This window comes from Macrotis lagotis, chromosome 7 (genome assembly GCF_037893015.1).
Source record: "Macrotis lagotis isolate mMagLag1 chromosome 7, bilby.v1.9.chrom.fasta, whole genome shotgun sequence".
Classification (NCBI taxonomy): domain Eukaryota; kingdom Metazoa; phylum Chordata; class Mammalia; order Peramelemorphia; family Peramelidae; genus Macrotis; species Macrotis lagotis.
In genome coordinates, this window is record NC_133664.1 from 189,835,798 (window position 1) to 189,859,455 (window position 23,658).

Here is a 23,658-nt window from a genome sequence, read left to right on the forward strand (position 1 = left end):
AATATTATTATTAATCTTTTTATGTGTTTTATGAAAATATTTGCACATTTAAGAGGACATATCCAAGATATGTTAGAGATGTCTACTACAACCAAGCATGTGAAGCCTTTACCAGGCAGAATGGGCAGATGAGAACAATTTGTTTCAATGGCCACGAAGGTCCTAAAACAGACACTTTGGAACCCCTGGAGTTTGGTCAGGAATCGAAGATGTGAGGGTCATCCACTACATCCTGGGCCCAATGCTAGTTATCTAGACTTTTGTCTGGAAGAGAGAGAGAGAGAGAGAGAGAGAGAGAGAGAGAGAGAGAGAGAGAGAGAGAGAGAGAGAGAGAGATGACTTTGTGCAGCTCTACCTCACTTAAATTCAATTCATGAGTGAGTCAATATATCACCCTGTGATGTCATTGTTCCTCTTTAAAATGAATGTCAAATAATATTTGTCAGTAAAAAAAAAAATAGGCATGAGAGACAGCTAGGTTGCGCAGTGGATAGAGAACTGGCCCTGGAGTCAGGAGTACCTGAGTTCAAATCCGACCTCAGACATTTAATAATTACCTAGCTGTGTGGCCTTGGGCAAGCCACTTAACCCCATTTGCCTTACAAAAAAAAACCCAACTAAAAATAGGAAGGTTCTGGCAATCTTTTGTCAACCAAGGAGTAAAAAGAGAAATAGACTCTATTTTTTAAAATTAATTCTCCTAGAAAGAGACATCATGTACACAGATAAATCAACATAGGGGATATGCAAAAATACACACTCACTTTTTGAGATGGGACTTGACAACTGTTATAATCAGGAATGACTTTTTGAAGGAAGGAACATTTGAGCTGAACCTCAAAGGAATCTAGGAATCCTAAGAGGTAAAGTTGAAGGCAGAAAGTATCCCAGGCAAGGAAATTAACCCATATAAAGGATATAGACTCAGGACTGAAATGTTGCATACTGGAAATAGAAACTTGGCCAGTTTGACTAAAGCATAGTGTGTATGAGAGAGAATAATATGTAATCCATCCAGAAAGATAATCTGAAGTTAGATGGTAAAGGACTTGAAATTCCAGACAGATGAGTTTGAACTCTATCTTAATGGCAATGGGGAGCTGTTGGACCTTTTTCAGCAGGGAAATATTTGATTTTTAGGAATATTTGACTACTCTTGAGCAATATGAAACATTTATCTTCAAGCATTATAATTATGATACTGTTTTAAGGTCTTTTTTAAATTATGTAATTCTTTCTTTCCTAATGTCTATGCAATATCCAAAGAGCATAAATACAATGATTTTCTCATGTAATATTTGTGCCCACATGAGTTGTTTTAATGTATAGATATGGTTGATGGATGACAAGGACAGCTATGATTTGATGTTTGTCCTGTTTTTGCAGAGATTAGGATGCCCAAGAACCTTGTCTGTATTGCCAGCATGCTAGGTGAGGGAAAAGGACAGGCAGGATCTTAGAATGCTTTCCAGTTAGACATTCTTTGGGTATCAAGCTACAATTATGCCTATTCCCCCCCACCCCATTCTTCCCTTCCCCTAAGGAATCTGTTATTCTATGGACTTTTAGGAACAAAAATCACTTCCCTGATTGCTTTTAAGAGGAACTATGTGACAAATTATATTAATAATCAGATGGTTCCAGAGTTGATAAAACATAATTTTTGAAACAATAAGGAAAAGAGACAGGAGGGTGAATACTAGCACATGATCACCTACACACTTCTTGGTAAGTCATTTCTAAACTCACCTCCTTCTGTACTTAGTTCCTTCCTACTAAACTTTGTTATGCCAAAGGCCATCACAATTAGCTTATGGAATAAACCTCAAAGCAAACAAATAAATAGAAATCAGAGAAATTATACAGAATGGACTATAACCAAAGTTTATAGATGTGTGAATGAGCTCTTCATCTGCAAAAAACCGATAAGATGTCCACTCATCGAAAGACACAACAATTTCACGCAGAGGAGGCCTATTCTCTGCCGTTTGTAAAATTTCTGGTGAGTCCAGGAATTTAATGAAGTATCTTCCCATAAATATCAGCCATTCCAGAATTTTCTTTTCTGTCTGACAGTTCTCTGTAGTATCCTCTGTCCATATCATGTTCTTCTACCCTGATGTTCTAGAACCAGGTTCTTTTGGTAAATGCTCAACATTCTCTGTGTCAACCAAAATTTAAGAGTCTCTCTCCACAGATAGTCAATAGCAAAGGACCATCCCTCCTCAATTTTGATGAGAGTCAGATTGCACTAATCTTAATCCTGGAAGACTCTGAATCTATAATTTTAGGGAATCTTTATTGTATGTCTTTAGACAAGGGAGTAACTTCCTAGCCAAACTAACCTAAAGTTATATTTGTATTTTTTTAATTTAAAAGGGAACTTAAAGATCATCAAATTAAACCTCCTCCTTTAATAGAGAAACTGAGATTCAGCTAGATAAAGTGGATTATTTAAGGCTCCTGGTATCTCCTACATTATAGCAGACTTGCCTATCAGTCCAAGTGCTCATTCCCCTATTTTAATGGAAGTGGCTCTAGTCTGAAACAATTAAATGATAAAAGTTATAATATCAGCTCAATTAATTTCTCAGTAGTATGATGTTAAATATGATAGGATTCAGAGCTAGAAGGAATCTTAAAGATAATATAGTACAACCCTTTATCTTAAATGAAGAAGCTGAAGTCTGCAAAGGGGAAGTGACTTAACTGAAGTTAGATGGGCAATAAGTAATTGAAAGAAGTTTGAATTTAGATCCTCTGACTCTGATTCTAGGTATGTATTTCTGCCCTTTTACTAGTTAGGTTATATTTAGAGCTCAGACCTTGCAACATTTCATGTGCTTATTTCTACATTCATTATCGCTCCTTTTCACTCTTGTTGAATCATTTCAGTAATATTCAGTTCTTCATGTTCTTATTTCTGGGGATTTTTTTGGCAAAGAAAGAAAAAGAATGATTTGTCATTTCCTTCCTCAGCTCATACTACAGATGAAGAAACTGAAGTAAGATGGGGTTAAGTGGCTTACCCAGGGTCATACAACTAGTATCTGAAAGTGGATTTGAACTCTAGTTTTCTTGGTTTCGGTCTCTCTGCTCCATCTATCCATCCTTTCACTCTATTTTCTGAAAAATCATGTAGATTATTCACTGATTTTTGTGCAGTAATACTTTCAGATTAGGCCCTATTTTAGAGGGGAAGCTATTTCAAACAGCAAAATTATTTTATAGTTTTTTTTTTTGGCAAGGTAATGGGGTTAATTGACTTGCCCAAGGTCACACAACTAGGTAATTATTAAGGATTTGTACTCAGGTTCTCCTGACTTCAAGGCTGGTGCTCTATCCACTGTGCCACTTAGCTGCCCCTTAAACAATAAAATTAAAAAATTATAGAGCATCTATTATTTTGGTCTCTATTTTCATTTTCTTCAATAGCTTGGGTTTCTTGTGGTTATATTTTAGATCTGTTCAGCAACAGAGGAAAAAATATGATCAACAAAAGGCATAACAATTGAAATCAATAGGATTATAACTATTCCAAGGATAGGGTAACAGGAACTTTTTAAGCCCTTTTTATATTTGGAAATTTCTGAACCTTCTGCAAACAATTCTAATTTAGCAGGTACTGAGAAATGATAATATCCCTTCAAGAATGATATATTTCATTTTTCCCATTCCCACAATAGATTGAAAAGATGCTTGCCAGCTTGATAAAGAGAAGTCCTTTTGAAGGGCTCTGCTCCAGATACCTCAAATCTTCCACAAAATAAGATTTCTGCTTATATTGGTTCATAGACTTGATAGAGATAGTGAGCCAACCCAACTTTCATTGTGTGTTCATTCTTGGGACCCAAACCAGAGACTCCCTAATAATTATTGTATTTTGCCAAATTGGCCAGAATCAGTCTGAATTTTCAGCTGTGCTTAAGGGACCCATGATTGGTCTTTGATGCCAATTGGCCTGTCACAATTTGGACAGTATCATTATAATCAGAGAAACTAGTCAGCTGATTTGAATGTCCCATATAGGAAAGGAGAAGTAGCAATATTTGACTTTATGGCTTGTTTGACTAGTTTAATGGCTCCTATTCAGAGTATTCAAAGCTTGGAGCATGTTCTCAATACTTTGGTTAAATCCACTATTACAAGGAAATTTTATAAAGCGGGGTGGGGCTCAGGGGAGGGGCTCAGGGGAGGTCTTCATAAGAGGATCATTCTACCAATGAAAGTTTCAATTATTGTACTCTAACTGCATGAAATTAATTAAGACAGTTACCTAATGGTTTGAACAATAATACCAACTTTATGTACTTTGAATTTTCTGAGTATTTTAGGGCAAAATTGGCTTCTCCATAGAAGTTAAAATAAGGCAAAATGAACTCCATTACATAAATACTGAAGCAGACTGATCAATTCTTTTAGGACTGAGTACTCTTTTACAAGTCTCCTGTTGTATTTGTAAACAGTAATAAATTAGATTTCTTATATTTCATCTTGAAATATACCAAAGTTGTTCAAATATATTTAATCTTTTATTTAGCATCTTAAAACACATTGAAGGTATTCCAAGATATTTAATTTCCTAATGAATTTAATTGCCTGTTCATTTAATCATGTTCAGGAAAAAGCATCTGGATTCTGGGGAGTCACACACCCTGGTGGCATGTACCTGCTCCTCTGGGCAGACTTCTGTCTTTTCCCAGAGAATCCATGTCTTTTGTTCTTGCAATGTCTGTTTTCATGAGGTGGTACACTTTTATTGTCAGTGAGTTTGTGGATTTCTAAATCTACATAATCAGAAATGAGCTTTGAAATGCTTCATTCTCGTGAATTATATTTTCTTTATGATTTACTATTTTTCTGTGCGAATGAATTATGTTTACACAGAAATACACATACTTGTTGTACATAGCCTTTATTTAGCATTGAATTGATGGATAGATAGTAGATTAGAAAGAGGAAAGTGATAGTGATATCAGAAAGAGGAAAGTGAGGATAGTGAACAAAAAATGTTAAAGCATCTACTAAGTGACTGTGAGGTTGGTCCTCTTTCAAACCTCAGAGATCTAGGATCAATTGAACCCAGGACACTGAAAATGTACAGTTTGAATTTTTCCTTATGCAGGCAAAGGAATATTTTTGAAAGAAAAAGAGATTTCTGCAAGAATTTTATTCATGCTTTCTGTAAACCAACCACAAAGTCAGATACAAATAGAGAGACATGTTCAATTTTCAACTAATAGCTTGGAAACTAGATTTGGGATCCAGGTAGGGGTCAGGAGAAGATAGTTGTTATGTTTCTGGGATGTCCTGTCACTTGTGAGAAACATTAAGTTCCTCTGAATGAATTCATTCATTGCCAAAGGAGCAGAGCAGGTGGACCCCAATGCAGAGCCTCCCTCTTCCCCCAAATAGAAGCTGTACATCCCTAGGATCCTCACATCCATCCTTATTCTCTGATCTTAAGCACAGTACCTCCTTACTGAACCACAGCTCTCATGTCACTTCCTGTCACCCTGTCCTCTGTTTTTTCCAGTCCAAGCCCACATCACTCCCATGTTGGAAAAAAGACACCTGTATAGTGAGGATCATTTCAGTCATTGTTTCAAAAAGGAGGGGGGCTAGGTGACACAGTAGATAGGGCACTGGCCCTGGAGTCAGGAGTACCTGAGTTCAAATCTGGCCTCAGATCCTTAATAATTACCTAGCCGTATGGCCTTGGGCAAGTCACTTAACCCCATTGCCTTGCAAAAAACCTAAAAAAGGGATGAGACCCCTGAATTTGGGGGTAATTATTTTTCATTACCTTGCTCTCACACTTCTCCAAAAGACAATATCTATCTATCTATCTATCTATCTATCTATCTATCTATCTATCCATCTATCTATAAATTCATACCCAAAGTTAGATGGAATTATTATAATAAGAGAAATATCAACTCTGTCCCAAAAATTAAGGTTGTACCTTAATGTGTCAGATGATGTCCCTGGAGTCAGGAGGACCTGAATTCAAATCCAGACTCAGACATTTAATAATTACCTAACTGTGTGACCTTGGTCAAGTCAATTAATCCCTTGCCAAAACCTAAAAAAAAAAAAGAATAAAAAAAAGGAATTACTCATATAATTGAGGCTGAAATCTCTTTGCCTTGAAATATATAGAAAATTGGCATGGCTAGGTGGCATAGTGGATAAAGCACCGGCCCTGGAGTCAGGAGTACCTGGGTTCAAATCCAGTCTCAGACACTTAATAATTACCTAGCCATGTGGCCTTGGGCAAGCCACCTAACCCCGTTTGCCTTGCAAAAACCGAAAAAAAACCCAAAATAACAAAAAAAGGAATATATAGAAAATTATATATTTTTATATACATATATGTTTTCATCTATACATATGTATATATTTATTTTTTCTGTGATTGATCTGCATAACTCCACTTTATATAAAAATTCTATTAATGTCTTTTGTTTTTATATCACAGTCATTTATGGAAATATTCCTCTTTCTCCTTTCTCTCCCAGTTTTCTGAAGGATGGAAACCTCTTTGACAGAAAAGAGAATATAGTATCATGTATAAATATTTAATGCACATTGCAGTTACAATATGGTTTTCTACCTTGTCTGAGAAATATTAAACGACTTTCCCAGTGTCACCTAGTAAAAGTCGGAGACAGGATTCAAACTTAGATCTTCCTTTCTCCAAATTTAGAACTCGGTTTACTATATTACCTATCCACGTAAGGTGACTAAATTGACTTCCCCAAACAATGACCAGTAAAATTAGAAAAGCATGTATATGAGAAAAGGTGCAACCAGTTCTGGAGAGAGTGGGCAGGGATACTGTGTTATCAGGAAGGACTGAAGCTTTAATGAGAGCCAGAAGATGGAGGGAGGTGAAAGGAAAAGTTTTAAGATGAAGTAAGGCTAGTTTGTGTCTTAGTAGGTGGTCACTCATGACCCTAGGAATTCTGCAGGAGTGAATCCCTAAGGGTGCTTCTCTTTACTTCTTTTGACAGTTCTCAAATGTCAGCCATCTCCATATTCATGCCAAGTGTAAATGAGTTGCAGAAGAGAACATTAAAAAGGGTAGAGGAAGCTAAATTCTCTTTTATGTGCAGGGATGGACAGACAAATCCCCATCCTTGTATTTTAGTAACCTTCCAAATGTTAGTGAGATTTTTTTAGACATTAGCAAAGTGAAGCTGAAAATTGAAAAGATCCAATTTTGCTTAAAATTCATAGTATAGCTTTAGTTGTATATTTATATGTAATGACAATCCAAGATTGAAAGGTGTGAGGGCAGGAAGATTTTCATTTTTATTTTAAAGGAATGCATGCATAAACTACTTTTTAAAAATCAACTCCAATTACTTCATTACAAGAACACAATATATCTAAAGTTGAAAAAAACGGAGACGCAATGCATAGCATATGTTGAGAATAAAGTAACAAAATATCAATTAATTATGATCCATCAATCAACAAGAATTTATTAAGCACCCTCTCTATGTAGACATTCTCCTCGCCACTAAGCTTATTGAGACAAAATCAAACATTCTCTGTTTTCAAAAGCTCATATATTCTGTGGGGGGAGGGGGGAACATGTATTATGCCTTTAAATACTATGCCTTTAAAGTCTGCAAAGTAGACCTTAGATGACCCAATCATAGATGATACCTGACCTCCATTTTACTAGAGATAAAATGTGATTTTTTTTTAGTTTTTGCAAGGCAAATGGGGTTAAGTGGCTTGCCCAAGGCCACACGGCTAGGTAATAATTAAGTGTCTGAGGTCAGATTTGAACTCAGGTACTCCTGACTCCAGGGCTGATGCTCTATCCACTGCACCACCTGGCTGAGCCTAAAATGAGATTAAAAAAAAATTTATGTATTTCATTGTTGCTATGGCGAGATATATTTTTTTAATTTTATTTATTTAAGGCAATGGGGTTAAATTGCACAGTTAGGCAATTATTAAATGTCTAAGGCACAATTTGAACTCAGGTTCTCTTGACTCCAGGGCTGGTGTTCTATCCATTATGCCACCTAGCTGCCTCTAAGACACAATTTCTAACATAAATAGGACCACACTTGATGAATCGTAGTTAACTTCTTGAATTTAATTGACCTTTACTAATTTTTACAAGTTTATGAGAAAACAAACTACAGAGGCTTATGAGATTATTTAGCCTCATCATTTAAAGTAGCTAAACATGTTTACCTTTCTAATAAAAGCTATAATATTTTCCCCTTTGCATACAAAGAATGCTTGGATCCACTTTCATATTTCCATCTTAATGTGAACCCATCTTTTTGCCTTACCAAATTTTTGCAAGAAGGTAATTACAAAATTATATTTTTGTGGTTTCTTTTTCTCCCTTCTCACCAGATTCTATTTTCTTGATTTGATATTTAATTAAACCAATATGTCTTCAGGGAGATAAACATAGATTAGATTTAAATTTGAAGAAGTGAGATTTTTATATAATATGATCAGTATACATATTAGGATAATACTATTCAGGTTTTCTTACATGTTTTGAGGAGGTTTATTCTTTAATTTAGTCCCATTTATTCTTTAACAATCAGCCAATCTGCTAGTACTTATTAAGCACTTGCCATGTAATAGGTATTATACAAGGGTTGAGGATACAGAGATAAAAATGGAACATGTCTTACTTCAAGGAACTCCCCTTCTAATGGATTAGACAACATATGCCAACATGGGTGTGTATGTAAAATGCATCCAGGGCAGATTCAAGGGCACTTGGACAGAGTGATGTACTAATCTTTGGAAAGACCTTGTGCAGAAAATGACATGAGATGAATTTTGAAGGAAACCAGTGATCCCAGGAGATACAGGGGAGAAGGAAGTACATTACAGATACAAGGAAGGAAGAATATCCTACATGAGGAATTGCAAGGAAGTTAGATTGGCTAGGTGATACATGATGCAAAAGATGAATTAGTAAAACAGAAAAGGTAGGATAGAGCTCGACAATAATAGGGAACAATTTAATTAGTGGGGGGAGGGACAGAAGATCAGAGCTGTGCTTTGATCACTGTGTGAGGGCTGACTTGGAGTGGGAAAAGACTAGAGGCAAGGAGACCAATTAGGAGGCTATTGAGATAGTCCAGATAAAAGGTGAGGAGGAGCTGAAATAGGGTGGTTGCTATATAAGTGAAGGAGTGGGGAATATATGAAGGAAATGTGAAATATTTGGCAATTGCATATGAGCAAGTAAAGAGTCATGATTGATGCTAGGGTTAAGATTCTGGATGACCGGAATGGTGCTGGTGGTACCCTTGAGGAAACAGGGAAAGATGGAAGAGGAGTGACTAATTCTGATTTGGACACATTGAGTTTGAGATATCTCTGGGATATTGAATTGGAAGTGCCCAGTAGGAAGTTGATGAGAAGCTAGTCCTGAGTAAATAGATCTGAGATTCATCTGCATTCAATTTTGTCTAATTCAGCCAACATTTATTCATTGCACAAAGTACTGTGCTTAAAACTGTGGAATACAGAATATTTAACTAAAATGTAACACTTCACTTTACAACTGTTAAGAGTAGAGATGAGAAAAGATGATTAAATACCTAGATATTTATTATATAATTAATGTGGGGAATATTTATGTATTACAGAATAATGATGTTAATAAATTAATGAGGTTGGCCGTTTTTTCTGGCAACTCCAATCCTTTTTTTTAAATTGCTATTTTTATTCTATTTTTCCAAATACATGCAATGGTAGTGTTTTTCAACATTCATCTGTTTGCAGTTTTATAAGTTACACATTTTATTACCATCCTCTCTTCTCCCCCGCCTCCCCTTGGCAGGAAACAGTCTGGTCAAAGGTGTGCATAGACATTTGTGTTTAATATATTTACACATGAGTAATTTTGTGTGAGAGAAATTAGGATTAAGGGGAAAGAAAGAAAACCATGAGATAGGAAAGAAAAACATAAGAGAAGTTTTTAAAAAGTGAACATAGCGTATATTCAGATTTTGTGGATTTTTTTTTCCCTTTGGATGTGGTTGGCATTGTTCATACATTGGACAGGGCTGTTCTTGGTTTATGAACAGCTGAGAGGAATTGCTTCCATCATATGGCAAGTCCAATCTTGAGTACAATAAAGGACAGCAAAAAGGAAGTGACCCTTTTAGAGGAGTCAGAAGGGGTCACTAGTATTGATCCAGAAGGTTGCTCCCCTTATTAATCTCCCTGCTTATGGACCCAGCCATTAGTCTTATTACTATTAGCAGGCCTTCAGAAGATTGTTTTCTCTCTTAAGGTCAATCTTTTATTCATGGTATTATGAGTATTTAGGAGACATTTTGAAGTTCTTCTATATATTAATTCTGTGCACATCTATGTCAGTTGCAAGTCTGGTGGACAAAGCTAGGCAAGGCCAGCTAGGGTCAAGTTGGAAGCAGCTTTGTAAGAACTCCAATTTTACTAAATTTGTTGTATTTCACCCTGTATTAAAATCTATCGCTTACTCCAACTCTTCAAATCCAGAATATAATTATAAGCTGGTTGTAGTGAGTGGTATTTAAATTTAAAAATAACTCTCAGAAAAAATTAAATTTGAAGAGGTAAACAAGTGAGAGTGGAGGGAAATTGATACTCAAAGGACTCAATTTTAACCATATGATCATAGAATTTTATCTGAAAAGGCTTTAGGATTATCATGTTCAACCGCCTTATTCCAAATGAGAAAACGGAATGTTTTTAGAAGGGAAATGACATATTTATGCAAGGTCACATAGCTACTAAAGAGCAGAGATAGAACCACTTTATAATTTGAGGCATAAGTTGTTAATGCATTTTTTCTATTTTATTGTTTATTTTCTTTTATTAGTGTCCAGAAGCTGAATGAGTTTCTCTTAAGTGATGAGATTGGTGATGACAGCTGGAGAAATGGTGAAGGTTCTGTAACTTTTGAGTCTTGTAAGAAACATCCAGGACTAGTAAGTTATATTCACCAAATGGGTTATTGTCGTGATTGCTTGTGTTCTAAAAGGGAGAGTATTTTTTTAAAAATATCATTATTGTGACATGAAGTCTCTGTGTTCTTAATTTAGGGTATTTTTTTTTTACCCAAAGGTAAGGAGAGTTGCCATTGGATTTAAAAACTCATTGATTATATATAAGACTAAATAAAAGCAAAAATAAAACAAAACCAAAAATAGCAATAATAACAAATAACAAAAATAACAACTAAAAAAATAACTGTATGGTAACAGTACTTTTACATTAATATATACCTTTATATTTACAAGGTACATTATCTGATTCTGATTCTTATCAATATCAGCAGAGATAGATGATACTGATTTCATTTAACAGATGAGTAAACCAATGTTGAGAGATTGGATTCATTCTGTGACATTTGTTTAAATCACTAGAAGAGGCAACAAACTCAAAATTAATTTTAAAAAAATTCAGCTTATTACTCATTCCATTATGTAGAATAACTTTAATCATTATGTTTTATATTTTCCTAGTACATTATAATTTTTTAAAGTGCAGTTGTGAGTATTATTTTTATTATGTCACCTTTGTCCATTTCTAAGGGTTACCCCAAAAGGTAAAACATGTTCAATTCAAAATGAAATTCATTCAAGCTTTAGTCACATCTAAGAACAAAACTAGCATACAAGATAACATTAACTCTTACCAAATACAAAACTCAAGATGTCAAAATGTTGTGAAGGATTCCTTAAAATTTTACACATAATAGTTATTTCAATGGATCCTGTTGATGGTGTCCTTCCTTTATTAGTGTAAATCATAAACCATCCAAACATCATTTCTTTGCCATTCTTGCCTTCCATAAACTCTCTAAGAGGATCTATCTAATAACCTGCAGGTCTTACCTAAAGTCCTGATAGAAGTGTTCCTTTTGTGGATGATCTTATGCTGAATCTCTCAAGCCCCCAGGATATTACTTGATTTCTTTAAAGAGATTTCTTTTAAAGAGATACATAAGTATTCAAAAATTCATGTTGTAATCCTTAGATGGAAAAACTAAATGAATGAAAAATTCCTATTGATACCTATATCTGTGATTGGCATGACAGAAAGATAGTGGATTAGGATCAGAATTGAAAAGAAAGAAGAGAGAGAGTGGATTATATTTGGAAGATTATGCAGTGCTTCTCTTGAATCCAAAGTGATCTCTGGATTGAAAGACCTATATTTTCATAAGCATCTACAAAGTTATCTTGGTGATGCTTTATGGTTTTGAGGATTAAAACAACATCAGTTTTGAAGAATTAAATTTTCAGATGCCCCAAAAGGATCATGGAAATGCCTTCGTATAGGTGGTCTCCTATAACTGAGATGTCTTGTCATCTCTACCTGCTTTGATTCTATTTCCTAAACAAAGCTATTCCTGTTGCCCTAAAATATAAATATTTTCTTCCTCTTTTAATTGTTTGAATAAATCATTAAAAAGTATTTATTAAGTGCTTATTATCTACCAAGCCCTGACCTAAGAACTGCATATATGAATATAAAAAGCAAGTTGGTTCCTGCTTTAAAGAGCTTCAGAGTTTTCAGTGTACATTCTTGTGCATTCTTCATTGAATGATCTACACATATTCAGTTAAAAAAGAAATGAAAAAGTTCCCAATTCAGTCAAGCCTTATCCAAACCTAAGGATAAAATAAACTGATTAGTCAGAATTAGTTTATCAAATAGAAAGATCTCATGAAAGGACATTTTGAAATATTTTAAAGAGATCATTTAAGTTGTGCAAGATGAAAAAGTTATATGCATGGACTTGGAAGTTCTCAGAAGAAACCTACTAATTTGGAGAGAGTACAGCATAAATGGAATTGCATAGAGGCTAATAGTAAAAAAGAAAAACGTCTAAAAACCATGGAAATTCTTCAGAATTATTGGAAACATATTTCTTAATGATGAATATCTACTGGGGTCTCAAAAAGGGAGAGTTATGTTTGCTAATGATATATACAACCTTGACATATTTTTAATAGATCTTATGGTATTGGAAATTTTTATTTTTTTATATATAACAATGTGTCAATGGTATCAAGTCCTGGAGAACTGCAGTTTCCTAAATGAAATATAGAATCTTAAAGAAATTTGGTCTAATTATCTACAGATTAAAATGTACAGGTACATGAATCATTCATAGAGCCCATCCCTCAGTTATTTTCTCCAGACAATGCAAACAGACAGTAAGCATAATCTGGAGAGTTTTTAATGATCCCAGCCTTCTCTTTGAAACAAAAGGCCATCTTTTTAACAATATTCTTCCTGTGATACTATATAGTGGTAGCTCATGGAATAACACAATCTCTAAAGAATTAAATTCAAGGTCACCCAAAGGGTAATGGAAAGGTACATAGTGGGAGTGAACAGGCTGCAACACATTACAATTGAAGATTGGTGTAAACTGTGTCACCAAAGATGTATGACTGGGAAACAATGACTGGTTACTGGAATAACCAATGGACAGACTGGATACTTCATTACTCTCTACACATTGTCAAGACATCAAAAGAAAAAGTCTTCAGCATATTGAATAGAGTTGCTGTCAAGAATTTCTTGTTAGACAGACTACAATTGTATTGGTTTGGCAGGCAGGCATGAAGTGAGATCTGCATGATTGGAGGGAAGGTCAGCTTTGACAAGATCACAGATCCATCAAAGTATTGAAACATTAGACTAATTTTTTCAGGGTCATTTGCCATTGTTCCAGATCCAAAACACAAAACTACAAACCTTAAAAAATGGAGTGAAAAAAGCTGTGTGTTTTAAAATAACACTAATGGAAACTCTTCCCTGAGTTCACTAAAGATACTATGTATTCTGTCAAAGCTTAGAGTTAAGTGGTTTTGGCTGTAGAATTTCCATGGAACATTAGTGACATTTTGGTGCCAAGATTTCTTCAAATTACATCTGTGGAACTCAACTCACGTCTCTGTCAACACTTTCCTTCCTCCCACCCTTTCCATCGTTTAGAGAAGAGAATGAAGTCATTCTTGCTGACCCGTCTTTGGGGGACAATACTACTACAGACCTGAATATGTCTAGAAGACAGTGATTTTCATGCATATTTTATTATTGTCAGAATTATTATTGGAAAGCAGACTAAGTTTTAAAGTACAAAACATTTTTCTAATTTAGCTCATCGAGGGCATTATTAGGTTTATATAAGTTTATCATAAATCTATAAACAAAATCTAGCTCTGAAAAATGTGGCTCAAACTAGTAAACATCTTTTTCTATATATTTATCATATATAGATGTTATCAGATGCTTTTATGATCTTTTGCTAAACAGCACAATTCATCATTTTTATAGCTGTAGAAGGTTAGTAAGCAACCATATTTAAACTTATGGCCCACCCAGTGTAATGGGTATGATATATGCTTTCTCAATAATTAGCTTTGTTTTTAAATCCAATATTGTTTGTCTTTATAATTTTAAAAATTAATGAGTTGGATAATCCTTTGATACTGAAAATGACAACCAGAAAATTGCTGAACCAGATTTCAGGGTCTGTAAGCTGTTCTGTCACAAATTTATAAAGATTAGTTTTCTTGCAGATATAAGAGCCTTTGCCTATTTTTATAAAAAAAAAATGGAGCCAAAATGGAGCCCTGGGGATGCTGGAAAAGGGCAATAAATCATTTCCAGTCATAACCTAGCTCCAAAAACTTTAATCTACCTTAAGTTAATTAGGTCTCTCAAATTTTCAATTGGAATGGCCTTCTTGTGCTGGGGATTATTTTAAAAATATTGACTCTAAAAGGGAAAAAAAAGAACACATGGTAATGTTACAAAGGAAACTTTCTTTTGTGAAGAATCATAGCTTTTTGAATCTTCAGTTTTTAATCTCAGATTTTAAATATATATATGTATATATATACATATATATATATATATATATATATATATGCTTTCTACTAAGGGATAGGAACTAGACTTGCAGTTTATCAATAGGAAGATTATACTTTTTGAAAAAATTTTCATTTAAGATAATGGAATTAATTGACTTGCCCAAGGTCATGCAGCTAGGCTATTATTAAGAGTCTGAAGCTGGATTTGAATTCAGGTCCTTCTGACTCCAGGGCCAGTGCTCTATCCACCAGGCCATCTAGCTGCCTTGATAGATAGATTATAGATAGAAATATGGTGAGGAAATTCCTTCTATCACTGATGGTCAGCACCTTCTTTACAACTAATTGACTTCTTGAATTGCCTGGAGCTTTCAAGAAGGCATAATAGAATACAGTGCCACATTTAAAATTAGGAAGATCACCTTCATGAGTTCAAATCAGACCTCAGACACTTTCCAACTGTGTGACCTTGGACAAGTTACTTAATCCTATTTACCTCAGTTTACTCACCTGTAAAATGAGCTAGAGTGGGAATGGTGAACCACTCTAGTATCTTTGCCAAAAATATCCAAAATGGTGCCACAAAAAGTTAGACATAATCAAAACAACTGAACAGTTAGAGCATTCAAAGGTTAAGTAACTTGCCCAAGGTTAGGTCTGTGTCAGGGGAATTTGTTTTTTTGTTTTTTTTATTTATTTTCAGCCATTTGTGTGTGTGTGTGTATATATATATATATATTTCCAAGGTACAAAGTTTCCCTTCACCTTCCCTTCCCACCCCATTCCCCTTGGTTGGGAATAGTCAGGTTAGCATTTTCCATACATACTTTGTTAAACATATTTACAAATTAGTAGTTTTTGGCATGAAGAATTAGGATTAAAGAAAAGAAATACACAATAGATAATTTTTATAAAGTATTCATCAGATTCAGTAAGGGTGTATTTTTCTGTGTATCTTTTATTGTTTTGTTTTTGTTACTCTGGTTGTGGATAATATAGTAATAGTCCATAAAATACAAAATGTGAAATACAATTCTCTGGACTGCTGAGAGGGGTTGGTTCCATTAGTGTTGTTCATCTCATAATGTTGATCTGTAAATGGTCCTCTTGCCTACTCCCTTTGCTCAGCATCAGATCCTGTAAATCATTCCATGTTTCTCTAGAGTCTGACCATTTATTGTTTCTTATAGAACAATAATATTCCATAGTATTCATGTACCATAACTTGTTTAGCCATTCCCCAGTTGATGGGCATCCCCTCAATTTCTAATTCTTTGCTACTACAAAAAAGGCTGTTATAGGGCAATTAGGTGGCACAGTGAATAGAACAACGTCCCTGGAGTTAGTAGGACCTGAGTTCAAATCCAGACCTCAGAAACAATAATTACCTAGCTTTGTAACCTTGGGCAAGTCACTTAACCCCAGTGTTTTGCAAAAAATGAAAAAAAAACACAAAAAAACAAACCTAAAAAGGGGCTGCTTTGAATATTTTGGAATGGCTTTTCCCATTTTTTTACAATTTCTTCTGGCTATTGTCCTAGAATTGGAATTGCTGGGTCAAAGGGTGTGAACAGTTTTATTGCTCTTTGGGCATAATTCCATATTGCTCTCCAGAATGGTTGGATCTATTCACAACTCCACCAGCAATGCATCAATGTCCCATTCTTCCCACATCATCTTCCTTTTCTAATCTTGGTTAATCTAATAAGTGTAACATGATACTTCCTTGTTTTAATTTGCATTTCTTTAATCAATAGTGATTTGGAGCTTTTTTTTCATATTCAGCAGGGGAATGTGAACTGGTCTTCCTGATTCAAGGGAATCCCTCTATTTCCTGTGCTATGTTGCTTCTCTTTCTGTTGAAGACCAGTATAATTATATTTAATATTAATCTGATTGTACTTAAATAGGTGTGAGAGGAATCTTCTATTATGGAAATATTTTCATAAGGATCATTATATATTTGATTAATGAAAATATCTTATTATTCTCTTTTGATTTTTAAATAACCTGATGGGTAAACTATTTAGTTATCCCTTACACATTGTGTGTGTATGTGGAGGAGTGTGTGAACATTGCCCTCGCAATCTGGAAAATATCTGACTCTCTATTTGTACCTGAGAAGACTGATTTTTTTTCTTTTTCTTTTATGGGAGTATTTACAGTATCTTATTGTAAATTGGGGTATTTAATCATAGACTGTGTTATCTTTTGTCTTTCCTGTGTTTATGCTTCCATAAAACTATCCAAATTCCAATTTAATTTCTTATGTTGATCCATAATATATTTAAAACTTGCCAAATGCAAGTTATAAATTAATTCAGAGAACAACAACAGAATCAGATAATTTAGGATGCATTAAGTGTAATGAATGAGTTTTCCCCCAATTTATCTTTTATTTCTGAAAATTATAATAGAAAGGGAGAAAGTAGAAGTTATATTCATTCCTGAATGTATTAAGAAATAAATAAATACATTTTGCATAAATTCCCTCACTTGAAATATCAGGTCAACAAAATTCTAGTTACTTATTATTATTATTATTATTATTATTATTATTATTATTATTATTCATTTTATTCTGATTTATTTGCATCTAGGCCTATATGATTCCACTGATGTCCACAAATGCCAGTGAGAAGCTTCATTAACCAATGTAGATCAGCAACTTGGTCCTTGTTCTATTTAGGAAACTGAGAAATTAAATGACTTGCACTTGGTCACTTAATCATTGTTTATCTGAATCAGGATTTGAACTCAGGTCTTCTTGTCTCAGAAGCCAGTTGTCTGTCCACTTATTAATAGTGGTACCCCTAGAATAATCTTAGCTCATTATGAAAATAGTTATCATTAATACAGTCCTGTCAGAATAGGAATGTCATAAGAGGAAGGAGAAAAAACTTTGCCCCTCCTGTTCATCAGGATTATGGAAAAATGTCTAGCTATCTTGATAGAAGTCACAATTATACCTTTAGAACTTAGAACAGATTATTCAGTTATACTGAGTTGTAAGACATGAAATGTGAGCTCAACTGAACTGTAAGCCCCGAATTGGGGAAATCACAGTAACTATATTCTTTGTTGTTCCTTTTTCACTGTTTGCTAGAAACTGCTATATGTTCCAATTATATATATATATATATATATATATATATATATATGTTCCAATTATATAGGACAATTTTCATCCTTATCTCCATCTTTAGGGAGTAGTCAATGATATAATGAACCAATGCCTACTATAGCTTCTTTCTTTTTATTTATTTATTTATTCTTTTTATTTATATATTTCATTTTTTATAATATTCTAAATTTCCCCTCTGAATTTTTTTTGCCCTTCTCCCAAAATCATGTCTTTTAGCAAATGACTCCTTTTTTTATTTTGGGGTTTTTTTCAAGGCATCCACTATACCAACTAGCTGGTCAACAAATGACTTTAGAAAGAAAAAGAGGGATTGAAAAAGTGAACAAAACCTAAAAACAGTTGTTTACTAAATACGATTTTCTACATCCATGGACACTGACTTCTACAAATGAGCAGGAGATGTGAAATGCTCAGATATCTCTTCTTTGGAACTTATTCTTTTTTAATTTCACAATTTTCAGCTTTGATTGTTTAATGGTAATTATTTTTTATGCTTACATTGTTATAATTATTGTATATAATATCTGGGCTTCCTTCCTTCACTTTATAATAGTTCCTGTAAGTTTTTCTCTGGTTCTCTGTATATCTCTATATTTATCATTTCTTCCAACACAGTGATTTTTCATTGCATTCATGAATGCAGTTTGTTTAGCCATTCCTTAATCATTTTTTTTTGCCTCAAAAAGTAACTGCTATTCACATGTTGAAGTCTTTCTTTTTGTCAGTGACCCTGTTGGTGTATGGACCTAGCAGCTCAAGACAGGTTTACAATCTGACTCTAAAATTCATTTTCTGAGTTGATTTAGTCTGATTAGCTGGTTTTATTTTGTGTATTCACCACTTACTTGTTTAACATTTAGTTTTGCTTGGCCCACATTAACCTGGGCCACTCAGCTATTGGGCTTGCAAGAGAATATTCTAAATGTTTGTTTTTGGTTCAATATATTCACCTTCATATGTGGAAAAGAACATTATCTTAACTTTTCATTGCTTTAAATTTTTATTAATTAGAATAAAATTAGAACTTTAGATTTACAACATTATAAATTTGCTTTTTAAGTATCTCTTTAAAAATACTATAATTAGTTAATTTTTAATTTAACGAATTCACACTGGGAAAATAGGAAATATTTTAAAAAGTGAATTTTAGCTACATTTAAAAACCACAGTAAGGCATACACACACTCACACATGCACATATACATATACACAAATGTACAAAGAACAGCATCTCATTGCAGCCTCCATAATGACTTATACTATGCCCTTTTGGTTTTGGTCTGGACCAGTGATTTCAATGGTATAGGGGATTTGTGGTAAAGAATTCTCCTCTGCAGTACAGATCAGCAACTATTCTGCAATTTATGATTTTAATGTGTATGTGTGCATATATATATATATATATATATGTACACACACACACACACACACACACACACACACACACACATATATATATGAGAAACACATGTGAATCCAAGTCAGATCAGATAGATAGAGGTGTAAAAAAAAGAAATATTCTTAATTTCTTACATTTGATTTGTATTATGGCATAGTACTTAGTAGTTTGTTTTTCTTTTACCTCTTCAATGGTCAATATAATAAAAAAATTAAAAGGCCGTCTAGTTACCAAAATAAATGTATGTCCTAGGCAGAAGTAGTTGAAATATGTTCTTTTAGAAATTTTTATCTGATGGCAGAGGTATAAAATATGATAATTTCTTTTTAATGATCAAATTTTTTTTAATGTTTTTTAATGATCAAATATCTCTTTCACAGAGATAGTTTGCCTTATTTTTTTATGTTTTTTGAAAACAGCAAACAAAAACTATAAACAGGAAGCAGCCTGGAAGATATAACCTGGACAGCTATGAACAATCAGTTAGACGAATTCGTCCAACAGAGACTGAAGATATTGCAATTAAGGTAATTTAGTTTCTTGAATTCACTCTTGTACACACTTCTACTGTTTTCACAGCAGAATTCTGCCAAGTTGCTTTCTAGATGTTCTAGAAAAATGCAAAGTTATTTTTAATGAATTCAAATTAGCTCTTTGGAATTAACCAGTAAGATGAAATCACTATCTAACTTTTAGTTCTCCTGCATCCCATTCCTCCCCACTTCTATCCCCTTTCCTGCCTCAGGAAAGAGTATATTTTGAGATAGTAAAAAAAAATTCTTCCACTTCAAATCACTATTTATATTTCAGGCTTATTGTTAGCAGTAAGAATCCAGCAAATTTCCTCATTCAACCTAGTGTTAGATTAAAATAATTTGTGGTAAAGAATTCTCCTCTGCAGTACAGATCAGCAACTATTCTGCAATTTATGATTTTAATGTGTATGTGTGCATATGTGTGTCATCATGAATTATAAGTAAGCAAATAATATTATCATTGTCCTTGTTCAGGAGTGGCTTGTTTTTATTTTTTAAATCCTTAATATCAATATGAAGTTTTTTGAGTTTCTGGTTCTGTTCATGTACAAACTTGGTTGTTTTAATTGAGATGGCCAGACCCTGCCAATGACAGGAACATTTACATCATTTCAAAGGCACATCCTCTGTTATCAGAGAACTTGGGTTCAAATTTTACTTCTGACATTCTGGCTTTAGGAAAATTGGTTAACTTACCTGGCCTTAGCTTCTTCACCTGTAAGATGATGGGGTTAGACTAAATGACCTCTAAGGTTCTGTGATTTCAAAGTAATGCAAATAACTTTAAATTTTATAAGTTAAATCAGATTTCCCTTTGGTCATTCACAATCATGAAAAGAATACACAAACAAAAATTTTTTTCTCAAAAATACACACAATGAAAGAATTAAGATGCTTTATTGGTTTGGCTTGAGGAATTGAAGGTTTAGAGAATATTTCTTATTTTATTGCACAAGGCATTCTATGAGTGTATAAAGGGATATTATATGAAAATTAATGAGAATGGAGCTGATTTCACTTAAGAATTGTATTTGAAAAAAGTAGAAGGAAGATCTTCCTGGATAATAAAGATATCTGAAATAATTAGACAAGTTGAGGCAAGTACTGACATTGGTTGTAGAATGAACTGTATAATTTATTATTCTTTTCTCCCTAGTTTATTTTTCATTCTTTTAAGCTATTCTATATACTGTAGTCCTATTAATTGTTAGAATACAACTAATTTTGGGGACCTTTATTGTATTTAATCTTTTAAAATTTTATCCACATAACAAGGGAAATGCATACTTTTACCACTTTTGTAATTGTATTTAAATGTTTCTTGAATCATTTTAAAGGGAAATTGATTTTTGTTTGAATCATGCCTTTCTGTCTTGTACTAAAAGAATTGTTTTTTCCTCCTTTGATCTTGTTTTCTAGGTGACAAATGGATATTTTTCATGGGGGAGTGGTTTAGCCACATTATCCAACATAGATATTCGAATCCCAACAGGTAAGAATCCCTCAGGGATTGTTCTGTGTAATGTTCAACCAAATTGCTTATTCAGCACCAAAATACAAAGAATTATAGCTTGATGAGCCAAAAATGATGCTGTTATAGAGGATAACTACTGACACAGCATTATGTTATAGTGAGCATAACACTTTTGTAAAAATTATGAAATTTGACATTAATTTAGAGAATAATTTTGTAAAATATTTACTTTGTTCCTTGATTTCCCCATTTTAATAAGTGATGTCTATTGTTTTCATTTTTGTTTGAATTTACTCCTACTCAGTTCTTGACTGCTGGGGAAGTTATATGACACAAAGTAAGTAGAAAATGGAGTCAATACTCAGGATAAATTGGACAATAACTAATAAACTATTTAAATATGGTATTTCAAGATATTTGAAATAATTTTGAGCTGACTTAAACTTTTGGAGCTAAGATTATATCTACTCATATAAAGATAAATACATAAATAAATAATAGTAGACTTTATCTTGAAAATACATGGAATGGACCAATGATGTTTTGCCATGATTATCTAATTATTTCATTCAAAACACATTTTTATCAGAATCATATATGGTATTTTGAGCTGAATGGTCCTTAGGAATCTAGTCCAAAGTTTTTATTTTTGCTCATAAGGAGAGACATCCCCAGAGTAGCTAAATCAAGATGTAAGTTTTGATTTTTTTCAACCTCTACTGTTTTTCACAATGGGGATGTCTTGACTTACAAATATTTAATGTTTAAACATGTCTTTCTTTGTATGCCTACTGTTTATCCCATAGTAAGCATATACTAATATTGTTCCCTCTTGTTGACTGGAAGGAAATTTTCAATCATCTGATCTAAGAACTTTATTTTACAAGTGGGGAAACAGAGACTTTGAAAGGTGAAATAACCTCTCTAAGATAACATTAGTGGCAGTAGTAGAGCTGGAGTTTTAATATTTGTAAAGCGCTTTACATTTATGATCTCATTACAATAAGCTATGATATGCAAATTTATGGAAAATGCCTCTAGCTCATCAGTCAGTAAATATGAAGTATATATCTTAAATATAACAAATGGACCATGAGTTGAACCCAAAATTGAAGAGAGGAATGGATTGGATTGCTTCTAGAAAAATGGAAAGTTATTTTCAATGAATTCAAGCTTTTTCCTGAAAAAGGCATTTTTTAATTTTTAAAAATTATTTAAAAAATTTTTAAATTTCATTATTTTGAATTTTACAATTTTCCCCTAATCAAGCTTCTCTCCCCCCCCCCACCCCCCCCCACAGAAGGCAGTATATTATTCTTTATATTGTTTCCAAGGTATACATTGATCTACATTGAATGTGATGAAAGAGAAATCACATCCTTAAGGGAAAAAAATAAAATTACATAATAAGATAATAGATTTTTTAAAAATTAAGGGTAATAATCTTTGGCTTTGTTCAAACTCCACACTTTTCTCTGGAGACAGATGGCATTCTCTATCGCAGATACCCTCAAATTGTACCTGATTGTTGCACTGATGGAATGAGTGTTGCTGTTAGGGTGTACAAATGTTCTAGTTCTGCTCATCTCACTCAGCATCAGTTCATGCAAGTCCTTCCAGGCTTCCCTGAATTCCCATCCCTCCTGGTTTCTAATAGAACAGTAGTGTTCCATCACATACATATACCACATTTATTAAGCCATTCCCCAATTGATGGGGCATTCACTCAATTTCCAATTCTTTGCCACCACAAACAGGGCTGCTATGAATATTTTTATACAAGTGATGTTTTTAACCTTTTTATCATCTCTAAAGGGTATAGACCCAGTAATTGTATTGCTGGATCAAAGGGTATGCACATTTTTGTTGCCCTTTGAGCGTAATTCCAAATTACTCTCCAGAAAGTTTGGATGAGTTCACAGCTCCACCAACAGTGTATTAGTGTCCCAGATTTTCCACATCCCTTCTAACATTGATCATTGTCCTTTCTGGTCATATTGGAAAAAGGCACATTTTTAAAAAATAATAATCTTCTTTCATAAATAACTACAAGCCACAAGACCCTATAGCCTCTAAAGAATTAAAGTTAAGGATCAATAGGGAAGCATGTGGAGAGGGTGTGGAAAGTGAGAGGAAAAACTGACCAAAAATTGACAGAAAAAAAGTGATGAAAAGAATGTCATAAAGGAAATATATGATTGAAGATTAAACTAGAAAGGGGG

General features: G+C 33.6%; 1 protein-coding gene across 7 annotated transcripts in view; it reads left to right on the forward strand.

Moving 5' to 3' along the window:
- ABCC9 (ATP binding cassette subfamily C member 9) overlaps positions 1 to 23,658 on the forward strand; it is a 186,713-nt gene that overhangs the window by 56,408 nt on the left and 106,647 nt on the right. For all 7 annotated transcript variants that reach the window (XM_074194290.1, XM_074194293.1, XM_074194294.1 and 4 more), the window contains exons 14-16: positions 10,868 to 10,976; positions 19,846 to 19,953; positions 21,382 to 21,454. In XM_074194290.1, the coding sequence (XP_074050391.1) occupies positions 10,868 to 10,976; positions 19,846 to 19,953; positions 21,382 to 21,454 (290 nt within the window). The remainder of the gene's footprint in view (positions 1 to 10,867; positions 10,977 to 19,845; positions 19,954 to 21,381; positions 21,455 to 23,658) is intronic.